General features: G+C 31.7%; 1 protein-coding gene and 1 long non-coding RNA gene across 4 annotated transcripts in view; both read left to right on the plus strand.

The window, feature by feature from the left end:
• The first annotated feature begins 1,658 nt into the window (after positions 1-1,658).
• Positions 1,659-20,477, plus strand: LOC111685431. 2 transcript variants are annotated; one of them, XR_006941230.1, is made up of 3 exons: positions 1,659-1,854; positions 16,630-17,208; positions 20,362-20,477. It is a non-coding gene; the product is annotated as an uncharacterized LOC111685431 (long non-coding RNA). The 2 variants fall into 2 exon arrangements; XR_006941232.1 differs by having other exon boundaries at positions 16,630-17,146.
• Positions 20,478-20,886: 409 nt separating this feature from the next.
• Positions 20,887-23,620, plus strand: part of LOC111680893 (voltage-dependent calcium channel subunit alpha-2/delta-3) — a 113,331-nt gene continuing 110,597 nt past the window's right edge. Inside the window, exon 1 of one of the 2 annotated variants that reach the window (XM_046950287.1) lies at positions 20,887-22,501. In XM_046950287.1, coding sequence (XP_046806243.1) covers positions 22,392-22,501 — 110 coding nt within the window. In that variant the 5' untranslated portion in view covers positions 20,887-22,391. The remainder of the gene's footprint in view (positions 22,502-23,620) is intronic. The other variant, XM_046950289.1, reaches the window with a different exon arrangement.

Genomic DNA, 23,620 nt, shown 5'->3' on the forward strand with positions numbered 1-23,620 from the left:
AACTATTTTTTTTAACAATTTTTTAAGAAAAATGTCGCAAGTGTGTTAGTAAAATTATTTTGTATGTGTTAGTTTTGGTCATACATTTCTTGTAGGGTAGTGGAGTTCGTAATGAATCCCAAGCGGATTTTAAACCATTCGCAAGCTGCAATGTCTTTTTAAACTGCGAGTTTCGATCCAGCGTTTCAGCATCTCCAAGGAACTTGAGTCGGAAGATTTTGATTGACAATCAAATAATTTGGGTTCGATTACTAGATAACTACTCTTAGATCAACTTTGCCAAAGCTTTTGGTTCATTATCATGCTGAAAATCGCAATAAAGTAAGATGTTCTGTTTGTTGTTCTCAATCATATAATTCATTTTGTGGGCGAAAAACGTCTCACGAAGAAAAACAATCCAACTCTGTTTGTGTTTCAACATCAGGACTAACCCTTCTCTTCAAAAAACATGGCCACGCCCTTAAATTTTTCTCTCCATTCGTTATTGGGCCTTCACTAAAAGGATTAGTTATAATATTTCCTTCAGCCTTTGAGCCTCACATATTCTGTCTGAATTTAAGGAGGAAAATGTTGACCCGTTTATATATAAAACTTTTTTTTTTTTTTTTAGTTTTGCGCAATCTATTTAAATATTCTACTCAAAATTGTACAAAACTTGTGAAAAAATCGAATTTCTTTAAGTAAACTATATGCCATGTCGCTGCGGGATTTTTATGCGTTTACATGATCGTCATTCTCTTTTGAAGTTTTTTGATTGAGATACACACAGAGAAATCTCTGATGTTAAACATGAAAATAAGTTCCTGTTTGCCGAATGTTATTTTTCTGAGTAAATCAGTTAAATAATGAAAATTTTTAAAAATGTTTAATCATCGACACAAACTCCTTAACAAATGTAGTATCCGCTTCTATGTTAGTTTTAACTGCACGGAGTTTACATTAAGGTCCCTCTTATATCTTAAATTGCAAATAAATGCATTTCCGATGGCAATGAATAAAAATAATTGTTTATGCTATAGTTTTTTCTAACATTTATTCATAAAAAGTCCAAAATGTAACGCTTTTTTAACATTTCATATAGTAAAGTAGTACGCTATACAACACTAGAAAATGTTACAAACTTTTCTTTCAGTGCAAAGAATGCGAAAACAAAAACTGAAGTGGTAAGACAAGAAAATTTTACGTTCTGCCGATGTCGGATTTAGATGAAACCATCCATACTCTTCTGTAAAAAATTTTGACAGATCATACAACACAAGTTTCTCGTTTGAGGGTGGCTTAAGAATGAGCATGGGTAGAACGTTGAAAACCCTTTAAAAATGATTATTAGTTGCCATATTGAAAACCCTAAAACGTTTTAAACAAATCTGGCAACTTTAGCTTTACTACAAATCAACTCTAATTTAAGTTCGAAAATTTATCGTATACATCAACCGGAAGTAGAAGCATAACAAGTCAAAGTAAGAAAACAATGCACTACATACTCAAACTAGAAAGGGGGACCTTGAGGGGCATATATTTGGGGGGTGTTTTTTTTCTGTATAAAACACAACAACTTTATGTTAAAATATATGAAGAGTACATCCAGCCAACAATCGTCGAACCAACCAAGCAACATAACGTTAACGAAACAATAACGAAGCCTCAGTTTAGTGCGTGAACCCTTCGAATGTGGATGTCTTTCGTAACCAAGACAACCCATAAAGAAAATATAGAAAAATTTCAATTCAAAGCTGTGTGAACGCGTTTTGAAAAGAAATCAAAAAGAAAATTTAAAAGATATAAAAAAAATCTGTTTTTGCACAATATCCAATGAAATACCATGAAAAAGATGTGAATTTTTAATCGAAAAAAGTAATAAATAAAAATAAATTTAAGAAATATTTTAAAGATATAGAAATGAGAAAAAATGTTTAACGCTTGATTTGTTAATGTAATAGGCATGTAAAAATATATAGAAAAAAAGGAAAATTTTTTTGGTGGAGGAATTTTTGTATCCACCTTAAATTTTTTTTTTTTGCACTTGGAAAAAATATAAAAGTATAAAAAATTTTAAATGAAAATAGTGAAATTTTCTTAAAAATAGTGTAAAATGTGAAAATGTTTATGGAAAATTTTTAGAAAAAAAAAAGAAAATTTGAGAAAAATTTTTAAGATTTTGTGTTAAAACAAAAGCAAGTTTTAAGAAGAAAAAAAAGGATTTCTTTTTTTTCGAACAAAACGAAAAATCTCTGTACACCACAATTCCTTATTGTAACCATCAGCATAATACATACATACATACATACATACATACCCATACACTTACACTCATACATTTACTATAGCACAAGTAGCGCATAACGATTGTTGTCGTTAATGTCATACATATAGTCAAAATCCTCCATATATATAGTCGTTATCATCGTCGTAGTCATCGTAGTCGTAGTTGTTGTTGTTCTGTTTCTTCTTCTATTCTTCCTCATTATTATACTTAACGTTATCGTCGTTGTCCTCGTAGTAGTTGTATTATATTGTATATAGTGTGTGTAGTAGCAACGTGTCGCGTAAGACGAGCCTTTTCATTACCTCTGCCGCACACACACTTTGGGCCGCGTGGCGCATCCCCAAATTGAAGTAACATTAGTAGTCCTAGTAGTAGTATTTATTATAATGTGCCGCTTTTTATAAGCCGACTGTTAATTTTTTACAAGAATTTCTAATTTCTCTTTTGTTTATGTATGTGTGCGTATGTGTATGTGTGCAAAAGAGAGAAACCGAGAGTGTTTGAGAGAGAGAAAGAGAGTTAAACTCATTTAATATGAGTTGACATGCCATTACACTTGTCAAATTTGTGGTTGAGCAAATTGACAGCAACTACCATTTTGTAATTTAACAACAACTTATTTTGTTGGCCATGGACCAAAACAACAATAGCAGCTACAAACACAATAACATAAATCATCTATGTATTGTTTAAAGCAGAAAGTGAAGTTTTTCTTTAAAATTTAGAAAGAAATTAACAACAAAAACTTCTTCAGCATAAAAAACAACAACAACAACCGTTCGAAAGTTCGAAAATATTGCAGAGAGAGAGAGAGAGAAAAAGAGAAACAGTGCCTGAGAGTTTCAAAAAAAAAGTTCGTGTGAGTAAACAAACAAATCATAAATTTTGTCATAATATTCCAGTCTTTCTCTCTTAATGAGAGTTTTTCTTTAAAGCCATAGAGAGCAACAGTTTCAATTTGTTTTTTTTTTTTTTTTGCAAAAAAAACCAAATCCTAACAAAAGTCATGTGACCATTTTATATGTATTAACATTTTTTTGCAATATTTTTCAAATCATTTTCGTCATTCTTTCTCTTTTTTTTTTGTTCTTGCAAAAACAAATGTAATTAAGATAATTAAATTTTTCAAAACAACATTAATAATTCATTTAAAGTGTTACTAAAAGCTCGTTTTATCCTCTTAATATATTTCGCTTTCAAGGTTATTTCTTTCTGTTTTTGCTGAGGGAGGGGGAGGGGTTTTATCCAGTTTGTGTTTGAGCGCATGCTGGCATTTTGTATGATAGACAATTCTTTACACAGTTTTCGTTTTCTTGCTTTTTTTCAATTTTCGCGCCTGTATTTTCAAAATATTACAAATGTGCTCATGTCGTGTGTTGTTTTGTTCTTCTTTTTTTGTATTCTTTAATTTCATTTTAATTTTGTTTTTCTTTCTTGCTTTTTTTGGTTGCGTTTTTCTTGTTATAGTAAAACGTGCACAACAACAAAAACAACCAGGTTTTGATTTGCCTCAAATTACTATTATTTTTTTCGTTTAATAAAATCCTTTTTTTGATATTCTTACTACTTCCCTTTCATTTTTATATTTCATTTATTCTTTGATTATTTTACTATATATTGTTTTTGTTTCAATTTTACTCACTCTGCAAGGTTTTTTTTTTGTAATCTATTTTTCGGCCTCTTCTTAAATTTCATTATGTGCTTTTTTTCTACTTTCCTTGTGTTTAAATGACCTCTTCTTTTGCATTTCCTTTGGCCTCCTTATCGTCTCCCAACCCTCATATTTTGGCTTCTTTAATGTTTGATATAAATCTATTCTATTTTGTTTGATTATTTTGTTGTTGTTTTTCTGTCTATTTCTAGTTTTTTTTGTTTGTTTTATTTTGACTGTTAATCCATTTATTTTCTACTTATTTTTCCATTTGAATTTAAGGAACATTTTGTAATGGAGTTTAGTGTGTGTGTGTGTGTATTAATTGTAACCCAACAGTTACCAACTTACCATTTAGGGTTACGCCTAGACACCGAAATTTTAGATGACATGTGCTTGCCCGACGGAGAACCTCACCTTTGGGCATGTTAACCTTGATCCCATCTTGGTGTATTGCACTCCGGGGGTAGATAAGTGCTATCAACACCTCTAGTCGTCCGGGACTATAAATTGGTGTTTACATTTTACTGACTGGCTTAGTCCTTGCATATAATAAAAAGACTTCTAACCAGAGAACCACAAAATCTGATACTTCGAGTGGCCATTTGACCGCAGGACTATGTCTTGGCTGGTCAGTTGGTTGAGGTTCCTTCGGGATCCACGTAGTTAGTGGCTGTGGTTTAAAACCAAATTTACGGGAAGAGTAAGTGACGGTTAAAAGACTGATGTAAGGTAAAGTCATAATTTCGGTGCTGTTTCCTATACAACAGATACCCCACTGAGGAGTGACTGTGGGACTAAGCGTTAGAAATGAGTTGGTATTAATTGTATATTGTATGGGATGAATGTGGGGTATGCGGCCTCACCCACCAACTGACATATAATAAATGTGTCGTACGATTGTTCTCTTATGATTGTGTCGGATAAATGAGAAGTGTGCTAGGTTGTCTGATGTGATAGGTTGGGCGGACAGTTGACCGCAGGACTATGTTTTGGCTGGTCAGTTGGTTGAGGTTCCTTCGGGATCTATGTAGTTAGTGGCTGTGGTTTAAACCCAAATTCGCGGGAAGTGTGAGTTGCGGTTAAAAGACTGATGTAAGATAAAGTCAATATTTCGGTATAAGTTCGGTGCTGTTACCGAAACAACAGATACCCCACTGAGGAGTGACTGTGGGACTAAGCGTTGGAAATGAGTTGGTATTAATTGTATATGGTACGGGATGAATGTGGGGTATGCGGGCTTCACCCACCAACTTACATATTATAAATGTGTCGTAAGTTTTTCTCTTACGATTGTGTCGGATAAATGAGAAGTGTGCTAGGTTGTCTGATGTTGTATGAAAAGTATCATAAACAAATGATACCATTGAATTTTCCTTCCTTGTCCAGACATGTTCATATCAGAATTACCACAGTGTGTTCCTGTGGGCAAGAACAAAGTCTCGGCTTATTTGATGAATTCGTAATTCGGTCTACAGGTTACGTCTCTAGGCACTTTCGCCAAATCAACAGAGGCCATCCCATTTGCTTTGTTGTAAACGGAAATGATGTTTTACATCTCGAAAATAAGATAGCACAAGTACTCGAGCAAAGTGCTTGTACGTGGACCATGTACAAGAATTGCGTGTAAGATACACAAATGGGGCAGTGGTGAGTTGTTTACTTTTTATTCACCCAGTGGTTGAAAAAGTACCACCGTGAGATAGGGCAACACAACAGGTTCTCATGTAAAGCATTTCGACTTCATGTCTGACGAGGAAGTTAATCGTCACTCTATAGATTTCAAAGAGACAGCAAAAAGCTTAGTTTTGTATTTTAAGTGACCTCTCTCTCTCGCTTACAAAGTGGACACTAAAGTGATGATTGTCTTTACTAAACGGGTGTTTAGACGTAAATGGAAATTTAAGATAAGAGCTAGTTCTGAAGTTGAAAAATTAGAATAAAAGTCAATGATTTTAGAACTATTTCATAACGATTTCAGAGAACTAATTTCGAACTAATATTAACTCCAATTTAGAACGAATTTGTTGATGGCCCAGGGATCTATATAATCTGTTATATTTCAGCTTGTCTGAAGTAGATGTTTATTTGGAATAAAATCTATATTAATGAATTTATTACTGTGATCATGCCCTTCACTTTAGTATTTAGAGTTTTACCTGAACACCAGGCTTGACATCGAGAACTGTTAAACGACTTTCCACTGCCACTGCTTTTGTGTGACTTTCTCTAAGATGTTGATTTGCAACATCATCTAGAGACATAATCGGTAGAAAAAATTACAAATCGATCAGATAAGCTAAAGACAAGTTCTAATTCAAAGAGACAACAATGTGGAAAGACAGGAGTCCGAACATAAATAAAGAATGAATGAAATAAAATGATGCCAACCAAGCACGCTTCTCATTGGTCCGACACATTCAAGAGAATACATACGACACATTCAGATAAATATATGGGTTGATCATTACACCTCTGATTTAGTCTGTATCTTATTCCTTTAAAAACCATCGGTTTCTAACTTTAGTTCCATATCACTCCTCTGTGGGGTATCAGTTGTTATTTTGTCAACAGCATAGAATTTATTCTGAAATATAAATTTCACAGTTTTTTAACCAAAATTCTCTTCCCGAGAGTTGGTATTTTAACCTCAGCTATTATGTGTAACAAAAGGGAATTCTCAATAACTGGTGCAACATAAAGTCCGAAACTCTGTATTGTGGGCTACCGGTTCACGTAGTTCTATATTCCAAGGAAAGACGGAGGATACATTTGAGACCACTAGCTTATAGTTCCCAAATACAAGGGGTACTCCCCGCACCTCTTTTAAATGAGAAGAGTACATGTTTGTTCGTCCGTTGAACGTACAAACTAAAATTTGTACCCTTAAATTTGAAGGTTGCTCCTCCTCCTCTTGTTAGGGTTAGCCCACAGAATCTTTTTTATTCATTTGTCCGTGTTTTTTATTTAACCCTCGTCGAGTTCAACGGTTTTGTATACATCAGGTTATATATTCTGAGTTCCCTTCTTTTCCCTTCTATGATGCACTACTTTTCTCTGCAAGAGTATTCGGTTATGTGTCTCTTACAGAACTTGACTGTCGGAAAACATTTTAACCTTTTCCCAGACCCGTATTGTCTTCCAGTTTAGAGTCATCCAGATAGCAAAAGATTGTAATGATATTTTAGCAATGCCTTTATGTTTTGGATATTTGTAATAGATCACTAAGCTCGCAGTTAAAAGTCAAACTTATAGCAAGGGAGTGCTATAATGTTTCGCATGACCTTAATAGTATATCTAGTTCCCGACAAATTAAGCTTTCTAGTTCCCAACAAATTATGTCTTTAGTATGTGATCGACTGATGTCTCAAAGTTAAGAGCCAAAGACGTACAGAAGACGTACATACTAAAGACATAATTTGACGAAAACTTTAAGGCATTGATCCCTCATAGAATAGCATGATCAACCGAAACATTAAATCAAAAACCCGTAGAAATAAGTTGCTATACCAACTTATTTCTACGGGTTTTTGATTTAATGTTTCGGTTGATCATGCTATTCTATGTGGGATCAATGCCTTAAAGTTTTCGTCAAATTATGTCTTTAGTATGTACGTCTTTTGCCTTATGAGAAAAGTGTTCCGGGCTTCGTCGGTCCTTCTTCCCTTTGGAAATATTACAATATCGTTTGCAAAGCAGACAAAATTCTACCCTGTGGTGTACTACAAAATTCTCTTGAAGGATTTGCCTGATTGCCGGGAAAATTCTATCCGGTCTCTCTTATGTAATCGGGTAGGTCTGATGTTTGTTTATCGCCTTCAGTTTGTCCAGTATTTATTAATGACGTCTCTTGCCTAATGAGAAAATTGTGCCATCATAGAAGAAACTACTCTATCTAATACCGTAGAGTCTCAATGCAGGATGCTTACCGATTTAATGGTTTGTGAGAATTTACAACCTTCTTACAGCAGTTATAGGGTTTCAATCTTAATGTCTCGAAGAAAAGAGAAGTTATTAAAGATTTTTAACAATAAAAAATAACAGATGACGTGACTTCGGGCTTCAAATATTAGAAATTCTCAGGCCAAATTTGGAAATGTATACCTAATGTAAGGTTAGGAAGGCAGGTCGTCCTCACGATGTCATCACAGGGGACACACAAGTGTATATCTTGGTCTGTACATTTGTTTTACACTGAATTGTCAGATTTTCTCGTCACTTCTAGCAGTTGGAAACATGTTCAATATATTAAATTTAAATAGAAACTATAACAATCTAATCTTGTAGAGATTTTTGAAACAAATGTAGAACAAGTTCAAAAACTAGAAAAAAAACAATAAATTCCTCATTTAAATACAGAAACAATTGCAAAAAAAAACACATTTAAAAATATGAAAATGTAACTTTTTGATAATCGTTTGACCTTCTTCTTACTACTCCTCCCTCATGTACCTTCTTTCCACTAGTAGTTTGCATGTATTCGTTGTATGCATTTGCTAAAAGAACATAAAACATTGTAGACGTACAAATGTTTTTCTTTTTCTTTTTTTTCAAATGCCAATGCAAGGATGGAGGACAACGGATGATGATAAAAATAATAATAATAATGATGATGATGACCAATTCAATTCAATTTGACCTTTCTTGTTAAACCTCCACTCGTATCGTAAACAACAATATAAAAGTGCTTAAACTCATACGATTCTAGGCTCGAATCTCTCTTGCTATGTTTGCTACTGAGTTCGTGGGTTTGTTTGTAGCAAAAAAAAAAAATCAATTTTTGTAATAAAATTTTAGTTGTATGAAACAAAAAAAAGAAAAAGAATAATACAAAAAAGTGCCTTGAAATTTGAATGCATTAAAATTTAATATGCAATATGGTCCTTGTGTTATTATATTTGCAATGAATGAGCGAGTTCGTTTGATAATGATAATGAGATCCTTTGAATTAGAAACGGGATGTTAAGAGGATGATTTTTTTAAAGGAAAATTAAAATACATTATTGCATTTTTATTTAACAATTAAAACAATTAGACATAATTGCTGACGTAAAGTTTTAGATATCTATTAGGAATCTATTAATAAAAACTGATGCCACTCGGTCACGAAGTTCAAAATAGGAAGAACTAAGAATACCTTTCTATTAGGAGAGTAACTGCTTCAACAGCTGTTAAGCAGAATCCATCCATCATCAATCCAATATTACAAGCCTACTAACTGGGTAACCGCCTAAACGGTTGAAGCTGAAGAGCTGAAATTTAGAGGAAATTGGTCTCCCTTCAAATTGATTTATTAAGACGGAATTTTTAAAAATTCTTTTATGGGGGTGAAAACAAATGAAAATGGATATACGGTTGAACCCAAGAAGCTGAAATTTGAACTAGAGATTGGTCCCCCACCAAATCGTTCCATTAAGATGGGATTTTTGGAATTCGTTTAAGGGTTAAAAAACTAAAAAAATACCAAAACATTTCATTGAAAAAAAAAGCGGACAGATGTCTAGTAGTTTTCTCATATTCGGCTCCTTTAAAGAATAATGGGGTTAGAACTATGTTTTGGTGCTTTTTTGCATCCCATGTCAGAGATACAAGCTAGGGTTCTTTAAATCGACTTTCGAATAATCGAACAATCGACTTTTTGTCGAAAAAAGTCGAAAAGTCGAAGTCGACTATTTTGTTGCAAAAAAGTCGATAACTCTACTATCGTCTGTAAGAAGTCGAAAAGTCGACTTTGTTAATAAAAGTCGAAAAAAGTCGAAAAGTCTGAAAGTCCAAAAGTCGTAAAAAGTTGAAAATTCGGAAAAAGTCGAAAACTCAAAATTGTAGAAATAAGTCAAAAATAGTCGAACATTTTAAAAAAGAGGAAAAAAGTCAAAAACTCTAAAATAGTCGGAAAAACTCAAAAAAAAGTTAAAAATTAGTCGAAAATAGTCAAAAAGTCGGAAAACTCGAGAAAAGTCGGAAAATGTCGAAAAAAGTCGAAAATAGTCGGAAAATGTCGAAAACTCGAGAATTGTAGAAACAACTCAAAAATAGTCGAACATTTTAAAAAAGTAAAAAAAACAGTCAAAAACTCTAAAATAGTCGGAAAACTCGAAAAAGGTAAAAATTAGTTGAAAAAGTCGAAAGAAGTCGAAAATAGTCAAAAAGTCGAAAAAAGCGAAAAGTCGGAAAAAGTCGAAATGTCGGAGAAAGTCGAAAAAAGTCGAAAAGTCGAAAATAGTCGGAAATAGTCGAAAATAGTCGGAAAAAGTCAAAAACTCAAAAATTATAGAAACAAGTCAAAAATAGTCGAAAATTTAAAAAAAAAGTCAAAAACTCTAAATAGTCGGAAAAACTCGAAAAAATTTAAAAATTAGTTGGAAAAAGTCGAAAATAGTCAAAAAGTAAAAAAAAACGAAAAGTCGGAAAAAGTCGAAAACTCGAAAATTGTAGAAACAAGTCAAAAATAGTCGAAAATTTTAAAAAAGTGGAAAAATGTTAAAAACTCTAAAATAGTCGGAAAAAACTCGAAAAAAGTCGAAAAATCGACTTTTCATAAAATGCAAAATGTCGAAAAGTCGACTTTTAACTAAATGAAAAAAGTCGAAAAGTCGACTTTTCGTTTCAACTATAGAACCCTAATACAAGCCGATGCAAAATGATCGGCGGCGGCGCAACCATTTTTGGAAGGCGACGGCGGCGGCTAAATTGTCGGGTCTATATTTTTCCTAGAAACAAGAAACTAAACATGTGGGGCCTGGGAATTAATGAGAATCTATAAAAGAGGAATTTTAGATACTTTTGGACTTTTAGTTCTCCTACTCATATTTATACGTACGCGTGAAAGAGAGAGCTGTTGTAGACCTCGGAGTAAATGACAACCAATAAACAGGGAATTAATGATGATATTTTTCGTTCTTTAAACTATTACCGTTTTATGCAAAAACGATTATTAAGTTAACAATGGTTGTTAAAACCTGTTTTTATATAGAAAAAGTGTGCTGTAAACCATTGTTAACTTTAATAATCGTTTTTGCATAAGGCCCTTACATTTTGTCTTTTCTATAATTTTAAACCTAAAAACATGAAATTAAGCATGTACGCCCAAAGTTATTGAGAGCTTTTGGTACTTCAACGTTTTTTAAATGGTACTTTTCGAATTTTCTACTATAATGAACATAGAAATATAAAACTAAGTAATCAGGGACTTGAGTGAATGAATGTTAAAATGGAATTTTTCCTGGTACTTAAAAAACATGAAATTGGAAAAAAGAGATGTCTTGGTATAATATTAAATACGTTTTCTGATCTTTAATTAATACTTTCGAATTTTCTATAATATTGAACGTAAAAGCTTAAAATTGGACACCAAGTTTCCTGATTGTATAAAAAAACTGTATGAGAGGAATATCTGCTGGACAACTAGCATGCATCACCATGATTTAAGGAAAATCTATGCAAAGGAAGTATTTGGTACTTTCAAGTGTTTTTTTCATGAAATCAAACTTATAAGGTCCTTATAAGGGACACTTTTAAAGATTTCCAATATTGATTATAGAAATATGTATATGTAGATATTCTACTACAATGAGGGTAGCGAAGCAAACTAGTTATAGCTAGTTTTATATAAACTTAAGAGCAATAAGATCCAATGATTGATTTCTATTTGATATTGCGTTTTTGATACCCTAGCGATTTCCCCGTGAAGATACCTTGGTGAAGCCTCCACCTTGGTTTTAAAATGAGGTGTTTCCAATACCTCAGTCTGACCGGGACTATAAATTGGTACAGTCTTCTGCCTGACATAGTCCTTGCATAGATTGAATGAGATCCAACCAGAGCACCGCATGATCTGGTACTACGGGTTGCCCGTAGGATTATGTCCTGGCTAGTCAGTTGGTTGCGGTACCTTCGGGATCCATGTAGTGGTTGTGGTTTAAACCCAAATTCGGAAAGAATGTTGGTTTAAGGACTGATATATCCTATACCTAATGGGTTGGATAATTCTTTCTTCGAATAGGTCTGTGTACAAAGCGGCATATGCTGGTTACCTAAACCCGATCGATTTTGGGACGCCGATCGCGTTATGGGCCACCGGCATATGCTGGGGAATTGTCAGTTTAGTATTCAATGGTTGCCAGTCATCCCGTAGATTGATCTTTATGATCATGAGAATGGAACTGATGCGATGGAGAAAGCCTCCATATATTGGAGATTAGTTTTAGTATGCCTTCTTCGAGTCGGGGAAGATTCTCGGTGCTGTTGCCATCTCATATTGATACATTCTACGCGACTATTTGTCGTGGCAATTATTGAAATTATTGACTTTGGAATTCCTAATTTCTTTGTCACATTATCGGTTCATAACGGAGGTATCCTGATCCATTTGTTGAGTTTTTTGGACTACCAAACACGTCTCTAGTTGCTGTTGCCGAATCAACAGAGGCCATCCCAGCTGTGTGGTTGTAAACGGAAGTGATGTTTTACATCTCGGAAGTTAAGCAACGGGGCAGCAATGGTCAGAGAATAGATAGCTCGAGTACTTCAGCAAAGTGCTTGTGGACTGACCCAACTCATGTACAAAAATTGCCACCTGAGTTCTTCATTGAAGGATTTAGGGGTGATGGTTCTTTGTTCAAGTCTCACGTTAAGCACTTCGACATTCATGCGAAGTGGCGACAATGATTTGTTAAGCGATTCGTTTGTGATCCGTAATTTGCTTAAACTTTTGATCCCTTTAAATGTACAAAAATACTTTTCTTCATAAAAAGTACCTTCCAAAATTCCTCATATTCAATCAATATAAGTGCAACAGTGTTGCATGTGTATGAGTATGATCCAATTGATAGATGATACTAATTTGAAATAAATAAAATTTTTCGTTTAAACCAATATATTGGCCAATATAACGAAAAATATGTCAATGTTTTTTTTTTCTTCTTTATTCTCCTAATGCCAATGATACTTGGCTATGTCGAAGTATGAGTGTGTTTACCCCATAAGATTATTAAGAAAGAGAATACACTCATTCAACATTTACAAGCAATTTAAGACTTAACGTTTAGAATGTGAATACGTATGTATGTATGTGAGCACATTAAATAACTGAAAAACAACATCAGTAGTTGCAGCAACAAAAGGAAATGCAACTGAAGAAACTCAGTCAGCCAGCCAGCCAGCTAGCCCAGCAGGCAGTCAAACGAATACAACAGGAAACCAAATAGTCAGCCTTCAATGTTCAAAGACATCTATTATACTATATATTTTATGAAAGTGTGTATAGCTTTGTTTAAGTGTATACACATGAATGTGTGTCTTTGTATGTGTATGTATATGTTAAAGTGTCGTAAACCAAGTGAATAAATAACAATGAAATAAAGAAAATGTTAAATGGCTAAAGAAATAGATTTAGAATCTTATGTTGTGGTTTGCGAACTGTTCTGGTTTAATCGAATATTTTAAGTGCACATGTTAGTATGTTCAACTTAAGAGTGTTGCCAAATTATTAAGTAAATTTTTGTAAACGATTTTTATCGATCTGGGCTAAATTTATGTATATAGCATCAATATTTGTTGCTAAAAATTCAAAATTTTGAAATACTATAGACTAGACTATAGATTAGACTAAAGACTAGATCATAAACTAGACTAAAGACTAGACTATAGAATAGACTAAAGAATAGACTACAGACTAGACTATAGACTGCACTATAGACTAGTCTATAGACTAGACTATAGACTAGACTATAGTCTAGTCTAGACTATAGACTATACTATAGACTAGACTATAGACTAGACTATAGACTAGACTATAGACTAGACTATAGTCTAGTCTAGACTATAGACTATACTATAGACTAGACTATAGACTAGTCTAGACTATAGACTATACTATAGACTAGACTATAGACTAGACTATAGACTAGACTATAGACTAGACTATAGACTAGAGTACAGACTAGACTATAGACTAGACTATAGACTAGACTATAGACTAGACTATAGAGTAGACTACAGACTGTACTATAGACTAGACTATAGACTAGATCGGATGATATCGAAACTATGACATTTTTATTGATATTATATGAAGCTGAACCTGTTAATAAAACGATAATAACTGCTGAATACCACAAAAAGCCGCTAAATAAGCAACATTTATTTATGTGCATAAACAAAAATAAGTAAATGTTTTTCGAAGAGCAGCAGCAATATCAGTAACAACAATAACAAAAACATAATAATATCGATGAATAGTTTTCCAAACGTTTTGTCGTATGAATGACAGTATGAAGGACTAAGAAGCAGCAAAAATACGTAACGAAGTAGTGTTAGTGTAAAGGAAGAATAACATATAGATGGACGGACAGACACAAAAACAAGAAAACCGAATATGTTCTCGATAAATTACCATTATTCTTGGTTTTTTTTCATACTTTCGTTGTTGTTATTGTCGTTTAAAGTAGTTAACATTGTTGCTGTTTTCTTCTTTTAAATAGCTGCTGCTGAGGTTGTTTTTGTAACTGCTTTTCCGATGCTGCCTTAACAGTTGTGATGATTGTCAGTTACTGTTTGTCGTTTGTTTTTGCCATTATTTTTGTATCCTCAGCAGTATGAGTGTTTGAGCGTGTTGTTGTTATTGTTTGGTGCACTTTTCTTTTACGTTTTCTTGTACTTTTTATTCATAAGCTTCAGTTGTTGTAGTTTTTATCACAATTTTACTGTTGTTTTTGTTATTAGAACATTTTAGTGTCACCGTATGTGTGTTTGTATGTGTGCGTATTTATGTAAGTGTCTATTTGTTTTTTTTTACATTAGAAAACTTTTTCCTCAGAAATTGGTTTTAGTTCTCTGATAGTGCCAGTGTTTGCTGCTGTCGTTTTTCTCTCTCCCTTTTGAGAGTATGTACATATGTATATGTGTGTGAGTATGAGTGCTTGGCACACAATAGTTGAGCATTAGAAGAGTGTGTGTTTATCAGTTTGTGTGTTTATTAGTTCAGTTTTAGACCAACAAACTTTTCTATCTCGTTATTAATAGAAATTATCATGTGATATCCTTGGGGATGTTGCTTTTTTAGTTTTTTTCTCTATGCATACTATTGCCAAACTAACAGTCACACACATATAAATTTGTACTTATACATACACTTTCTTACATTTTTTCAGTAAATATATAAAAATTTATTTCATTTAACTTGTTTTTTTTTACATAAAGAAAATCGAAACATTTTTTTTTATTTTTTTTTGGGTTGAAAATATGAGTTGAAGGGTTTTTTAGGTATATTTTTCACAAAAATATTCTAATAAAGTTTATGAGCCAAATAATGTTATTTGTTAGAAAAAGAGTCTAGGCTTTTTGCTTGTTAATAAATAGTTTTTGATGGAAATTTAAAATTTGTATTTTTTTAAAGTAAGAAATAATTAAATTAAAAAATCAAGTTTAATAGTGTTAGCTTTTGAAATAAATATGTTAAGATTTTATAAATTTAATTCTAGTACGGTTATAGTTTATTTCTAGTTCAGTTCGAGTTCAGTTTATGTTCAGTTCTAGATCAGTTCCAGTTCAGTTCTAGTTCAATTCTAGTTCAGTTCTAGTTCAGTTCTAGTTCAGTTCTAGTTCAGTTCTAGTTCAGTTCTAGTTCAGTTCTAGTTCAGTTCTAGTTCAGTTCTAGTTCAGTTCTAGTTCAGTTCTAGTTCAGTTCTAGTTCAGTTCTAGTTCAGTTCTAGTTCAGTTCTAGTTCAGTTATAGTTCAGTTCTAGTTCAGTTCTAGTTCAGTTCTAGTTCAGTTCTAGTTCAGTTCTAGTTCAGTTCTAGTTCAGTTCAAGTTCAGTTCAAGTTCAGTTCTAGTTCAGTTCTAGTTCAGTTCTAGTTCAGTTCTAGTTCAGTTCTAGTTCAGTTCTAGTTCAGTTCTAGTTCAGTTCTAGTTCAGTTCTAGTTCAGTTCTAGTTCAGTTCTAGTTCAGTTCTAGTTCAGTTCTAGTTCAGTTCTAGTTCAGTTCTAGTTCAGTTCTAGTTCAGTCTAGTTCAGTTCTAGTTCAGTTCTAGTTCAGTTCTAGTTCAGTTCTAGTTCAGTTCTAGTTCAGTTCTAGTTCAGTTCTAGTTCAGTTCTAGTTCAGTTCTAGTTCAGTTCTAGTTCAGTTCTAGTTCAGTTCTAGTTCAGTTCTAGTTCAGTTCTAGTTCAGTTCTAGTTCAGTTCTAGTTCAGTTCTAGTTCAGTTCTAGTTCAGTTCTAGTTCAGTTCTAGTTCAGTTCTAGTTCAGTTCTAGTTCAGTTCTAGTTCAGTTCTAGTTCAGTTCTAGTTCAGTTCTAGTTCAGTTCAAGTTCAGTTCTAGTTCAGTTCTAGTTCAGTTCTAGTTCAGTTTTAGTTTAGTTCTAGTTCAGTTCTAGTCCAATTCTAGTTCAGTTCTAATTCAATTACTTTCCATGGCGTATGATTACTACTTACTCAAATTCATAACTCATACGCTTCGATTTTTTCTAATTATGCAAATATATCAGCTGTACCACTTAGAGTATGAATAATATTAATTATTTTTGTAATATGTATACGTCTAGCCTATTTATTATAAAAATATGTATGTAATAAATAATTTAAAATTTTATTAAATACTTTGATAATAAATATACGTCTAGTCTAAATACATTTTGTTCTTTTACTATTAATCAAGATTAATAATTGCATTATAGTGTAATCAAAACCTAATAATTTCCTGTTTTCTTTTTTTACAGATATTCAACATATCAGCTACAAAAAATAACAACAATTAAACCTAACGTTTGAATAAAAAAGTGAAAAAAGAATCAAATAAATTTTTCACTAACAACGTTTTAAACATTAACACAACCCACTCCAACTAAGTCGTTTTACTACAGACACGCTTAAATAATAAATGTGTGTAAAATTTATGGAACATGATAAAATTTTGTTAAAACAATTCTGCCATTAAACAAACAAAAAAATATAAAATATTTCTATATACATATAAATGAATTAAACACAAAGGCAAAAAAAAAAAAAAAAAAAATTGTAGAAATGATGGCCAAATCTAAAGTAAATAAAATATATGAACCATGTAATCAACAACAGAACCAGATACACAAGCAGCAAACAGGATTACTAAGTGACAAACAACAGCAGCGACGACGACAACAACTCTACACTAACATTGGTCATTAATTATACTGTGTGAATTGTTAAAAAAAACAAGCAAGCAAACGTATAAATAAAAAACACCAAAAACAAAAGGTTAAAAGTCAACATTAAAAAAAACAAAACAAAACAAAATAATAAATAAACTACTATATTTAGTGAGTAATTCTATAAAAAAAAAAATAACAACAATTTAATAAAAAAAAACAAATCCCGACAAACAGGAAATTTATTTCCGTTATCTGCATTTCATTTGTAAATACCACTCTTTCTCTCAAACTACTCTTTCATAGTTACATACATATATACATTTTAATTGATTTGTGTGTCACACGTATATCTGTCTCATGCACTTAAACTAACAGGAAGTTGTTTTTTGTTTGTTTAGTTTTCGTTTGGTTTTCCATTAAATGTCGTGTGTTTGCAGGTGTGTTCATATTATAAACAGGCGTTTGACAGTAAATCAAATTCGCTTTAAATAATTTCCCCAATAATTGTGTTTGCAAAGTTATTAACAAATTTCGCTTTCAATTTCCCTTCTAATTTAACCCTTTGATGTATGTCTGCAGGCAAATATGTCTTTGTGGTTTAATTGAAATTTGTTTTTAGTTTTGTTTTGTTTTAGTTTTTGTTTTTAGTTTTTTTTTATTTTACATGTTAATATTGTTTTTGACTTGTGGGTTTGGAATAATGTATTTTGTGGTGAAATGATATTTTTACTTAATACACTCACTGCTCCTCGGGGAGAATACTAGAACTGAACTAGAACTGAACTAGAACTGAACTAGAACTGAACTAGAACTGAACTAGAACTGAACTAGAACAGAACTAAAACTGAACTAGAACTGAACTAGAACTGAACTAGAACTGAACTAGAACTGAACTAGAACTGAACTAGAACTGAACTAGAACTGAACTAGAACTGAACTAGAACTGAACTAGAACTGAACTAGAACTGAACTAGAACTGAACTAGAACTGAACTAGAACTGAACTAGAACTGAACTAGAACTGAACTAGAACTGAACTAGAACTGAACTAGAACTGAACTAGAACTGAACTAGAACTGAACTAGAACTGAACTAGAACTGAACTAGAACTGAACTAGAACTGAACTAGAACTGAACTAGAACTGAACTAGAACTGAACTAGAACTGAACTAGAACTGAACTAGAACTGAAACTGAACTAGAACTGAACTAGAACTGAACTAGAACTGAACTAGAACTGAACTAGAACTGAACTAGAACTGAACTAGAACTGAACTAGAACTGAACTAGAACTGAACTAGAACTGAACTAGAACTGAACTAGAACTGAACTAGAACTGAACTAGAACTGAACTAGAACTGAACTAGAACTGAACTAGAACTGAACTAGAACTGAACTAGAACTGAACTAGAACTGAACTAGAACTGAACTAGAACTGAACTAGAACTGAACTAGAACTGAACTAGAACTGAACTAGAACTGAACTAGAACTGAACTAGAACTGAACTAGAACTGAACTAGAACTGAACTAGAACTGAACTAGAACTGAAAAAAGAACTAGAACTGAACTAGAACTGAACTAGAACTGAACTAGAACTGAACTAGAACTGAACTAGAACTGAACTAGAACTGAACTAGAACTGAACTAGAACTGAACTAGAACTGAACTAGAACTGAACTAGAACTGAACTAGAACTGAACTAGAACTGAACTAGAACTGAACTAGAACTGAACTAGAACTGAACTAGAACTGAACTAGAACTGAACTAGAACTGAACTAGAACTGAACTAGAACTGAACTAGAACTGAACTAGAACTGAACTAGAACTGAACTAGAACTGAACTAGAACTGAACTAGAACTGAACTAGAACTGAACTAGAACTGAACTAGAACTGAACTAGAACTGAACTAGAACTGAACTAGAACTGAACTAGAACTGAACTAGAACTGAACTAGAACTGAACTAGAACTGAACTAGAACTGAACTAGAACTGAACTAGAACTGAACTAGAACTGAACTAGAACTGAACTAGAACTGAACTAGAACTAAACTGGAAATAAAAATGTGTAAAGACTAGATATCACTTAATACAAAAATATATAATATTTTTTATTATGGTAGAGGCGTATGAGTTATATTTTTAAATAAATAGTAATCATACGCCATTTTAAGCAACGTTAATGCAAAAAAGTTAAAAAAAATTAATTTTATCACATTGTTAAAATATATAAACATTTGATATAACTTGCTCATTAGTTAAACAATTAACTAATGTTTATTAAAATAATTTATTTTTTTATTATTCTCACTTTGAATTCAAAAGTATGTACTAGTATGTGTATTTGAAATTAATTTAAACAATTACTGTTTGCCTTTAACTCCTTTGGGAACAAATCATACTTTAACAAATCTTTTATTTCAAGCAATAATTTTAACCTAAATACTTTGGCCTTTAAAATTAGTGTAAAAAAAGGGTTAAAACACATACACACATTAATATAAAGACAAACAAACAATAAAACCATTAAAATAATTAAAATTCAAAACAGGAACAAGATCAAAGAAACGATAAAGGAACAATTGAACAAAATGACAACAACAACTATTCAAACAACATCATAGGCATGAGAAATAGTGGCAACAGCAGCAAAAAATAATAACAAATAAATTTACCAAACAATTATAAAAACATGAACACATACACAAAAACACACTGAAAAAAGAAATAAATAAAACAAACAACAATAAGCGAATGAACGAGCAGGAATGAGTAAAAAAAGAAAAATTAAATAATAAGTGATTTCTACCTTTTGAAATCAAAAACATAAACATTTTAAGAGAACAACAACAACAACACACACACCTTAACAACAAAAACAACAACAAGAATCCAGTGCCCTAAAGGTTTTTTTAAAAACAAACATATTAACCCATATACACACACACCTAGTATTGGTGAAAAAACATAAAGTAACAACAACAAAAGCCAGCAAGTTTAACAACAACAATAATATTTTCAATATAAATTTAACACACATACATACATACACACCAATTTTATAGAAAATCAAAGTAAAAAAACCTTAAATATTTCGTGAAGTCAGTTGTGTTATACGAATTCTTAAAATCCTTATAATCTTTTTCATTTGTTTTTCACTCTGCTTCTTTTGCTGCATCGCTTAAACGTTTGTTGTATTGGTGATGTGAGCAATGCTGAGTGAATGAGTGAGCGATTGTATGTGAGAGTAGTGGTTTTGTTTACAACATCTTTTTGTCATTCACGTGTACTCAACATATTTTTTTTCATTTTTTTTATTGTAGCCCTGTGTATGTGTTTAACTAACAGTATTGAGTATTCCAATAACAAAAACAATAACAAATATAATACCTTTGTTACATTAACTACGTAATAATACAAATAATACAGCATAACAAAGAACTAGAACTGAACTAGAACTGAACTAGAACTGAACTAGAACTGAACTAGAACTGAACTAGAACTGAACTAGAACTGAACTAGAACTGAACTAGAACTAAACTGGAAATAAAAATGTGTAAAGACTAGATATCACTTAATACAAAAATATATAATATTTTTTATTATGGTAGAGGCGTATGAGTTATATTTTTAAATAAATAGTAATCATACGCCATTTTAAGCAACGTTAATGCAAAAAAGTTAAAAAAAATTAATTTTATCACATTGTTAAAATATATAAACATTTGATATAACTTGCTCATTAGTTAAACAATTAACTAATGTTTATTAAAATAATTTATTTTTTTATTATTCTCACTTTGAATTCAAAAGTATGTACTAGTATGTGTATTTGAAATTAATTTAAACAATTACTGTTTGCCTTTAACTCCTTTGGGAACAAATCATACTTTAACAAATCTTTTATTTCAAGCAATAATTTTAACCTAAATACTTTGGCCTTTAAAATTAGTGTAAAAAAAGGGTTAAAACACATACACACATTAATATAAAGACAAACAAACAATAAAACCATTAAAATAATTAAAATTCAAAACAGGAACAAGATCAAAGAAACGATAAAGGAACAATTGAACAAAATGACAACAACAACTATTCAAACAACATCATAGGCATGAGAAATAGTGGCAACAGCAGCAAAAAATAATAACAAATAAATTTACCAAACAATTATAAAAACATGAACACATACACAAAAACACACTGAAAAAAGAAATAAATAAAACAAACAACAATAAGCGAATGAACGAGCAGGAATGAGTAAAAAAAGAAAAATTAAATAATAAGTGATTTCTACCTTTTGAAATCAAAAACATAAACATTTTAAGAGAACAACAACAACAACACACACACCTTAACAACAAAAACAACAACAAGAATCCAGTGCCCTAAAGGTTTTTTTAAAAACAAACATATTAACCCATATACACACACACCTAGTATTGGTGAAAAAACATAAAGTAACAACAACAAAAGCCAGCAAGTTTAACAACAACAATAATATTTTCAATATAAATTTAACACACATACATACATACACACCAATTTTATAGAAAATCAAAGTAAAAAAACCTTAAATATTCGTGAAGTCAGTTGTGTTATACGAATTCTTAAAATCCTTATAATCTTTTTCATTTGTTTTTCACTCTGCTTCTTTTGCTGCATCGCTTAAACGTTTGTTGTATTGGTGATGTGAGCAATGCTGAGTGAATGAGTGAGCGATTGTATGTGAGAGTAGTGGTTTTGTTTACAACATCTTTTTGTCATTCACGTGTACTCAACATATTTTTTTTCATTTTTTTTATTGTAGCCCTGTGTATGTGTTTAACTAACAGTATTGAGTATTCCAATAACAAAAACAATAACAAATATAATACCTTTGTTACATTAACTACGTAATAATACAAATAATACAGCATAACAAAGCAAAAAAAAAAACCTAAGAGAACAAAGTAATAAAACGAAAAATAAAAACAACTATAGAAACAACAAAAAAAGTGCAAAAGAGAATAACTTCGAATACAACAATAAACAAAAATACACAATAAAAACTATTTGCCAACAATAGTTAAAAAAAGAAAAACATTAAAATCCTTTACTCCCCCTCCACGCCCTCAAATTGATTTCGTTTGATGCCATTGTCATCGTTTATAACATCAACGTCATCGCCTTCGCCACCCTCAATAACATCGTTATTGTCAACAACAACTTCAACAACATTGTAATCATCAGCAATTTAATTGTTGTTATTGTTACGGTTGTCATCAAAAAAAACCTCATCGCCATCATACTAGACGTCAATCCGTTAGTCAGTCAGTCATCATCATCATTGATATAAATATTATCTATCATAATGGAGCATAAACAATTTTGTGTACTCACCCTGTTATTGGGCATTTTAATTTTTAAATTGAACATTTTTATTATTGTCGCCGATCAGGACGAGGACATACCACACAATGAGTAAGTTTGATGAAAATTTATTTATTTGCAATTTATTTTCCCATTTTAATGTTTATCCATTTAGTTAATTGTTAAGAAAACATTTGTATAAAAAATAATTATTAAATAACTTTTAAAGGTGGAATTATCGGAAAATGTCTATAAATATTTATTCGCTCAATATTATTGGTTTGGGTCACGAAAGTAATCAGAGTAATAAAATATATTTTTAATAAAAAATAAAAGTTAAGAGTACAAGGTTGACCGCGTAATAGAAAATAAAATTTTTCTTTAAGATTCCATGCAGTAGGATTCTAATATTGAGATTAGTCTTTCATCCATACAAACCCTTTAAGTAATCTATTATTGGTCCACATAGGAAGTACTTTCCAAATTTTAACAGTTAAACAAAATATGGTCCAGCTCCTGAACCACTGATTGCTTTGTTTGAGAGCATTTGTCTAGTTTATAGTTTATAGTTTAGTCTATAGTCTAGTCTATATTCTAGTACATAGTCTATATTCTAGTATATAGTCTATAGTCTAGTCTATTGTCTAGTCTATAGTCTAGTCTATAGTCTAGTCTATAGTCTAGTCTATAGTCTAGTCTATAGTCTAGTCTATAGTCTAGTCTATAGTCTAGTCTATAGTCTAGTCTATAGTCTAGTCTATAGTCTAGTCTATAGTCTAGTCTATAGTCTAGTCTATAGTCTAGTCTATAGTCTAGTCTATAGTCTAGTCTATAGTCTAGTCTATAGTCTAGTCTATAGTCTATAGGCTACTGATAGCATTTAAAACACATAATTAGTTTAAAAGGATGATGTATTAAATGATCATTATATCTGTCGAAAAAATCCTGGGCCCTCATCGGGCCTATTGTGCGATTGTTTACTAGTGTCTATGGTGGGATTCGAACTATCGTTCTCTGCTTTGATAGACTAAAACAATAACTACTTACCTACCGGATGTATAATCATAAAGGATATATTTCGCTCTATAGCTGTTTATAGTCAATCCACTGATTACTTTGTGCTTTAGCAAAATTTCTGTCTAATTAAATACGAATACTTGATTCTCTTAGTTAAACTTTTCATCAACTCCTCGCTTTAAAGCTTCTATTCTAAGATCAATGTCCCACACA

Source organism: Lucilia cuprina, chromosome 2, assembly GCF_022045245.1.
Source record: "Lucilia cuprina isolate Lc7/37 chromosome 2, ASM2204524v1, whole genome shotgun sequence".
In the NCBI taxonomy this organism is placed as follows: Eukaryota; Metazoa; Arthropoda; class Insecta; order Diptera; family Calliphoridae; genus Lucilia; species Lucilia cuprina.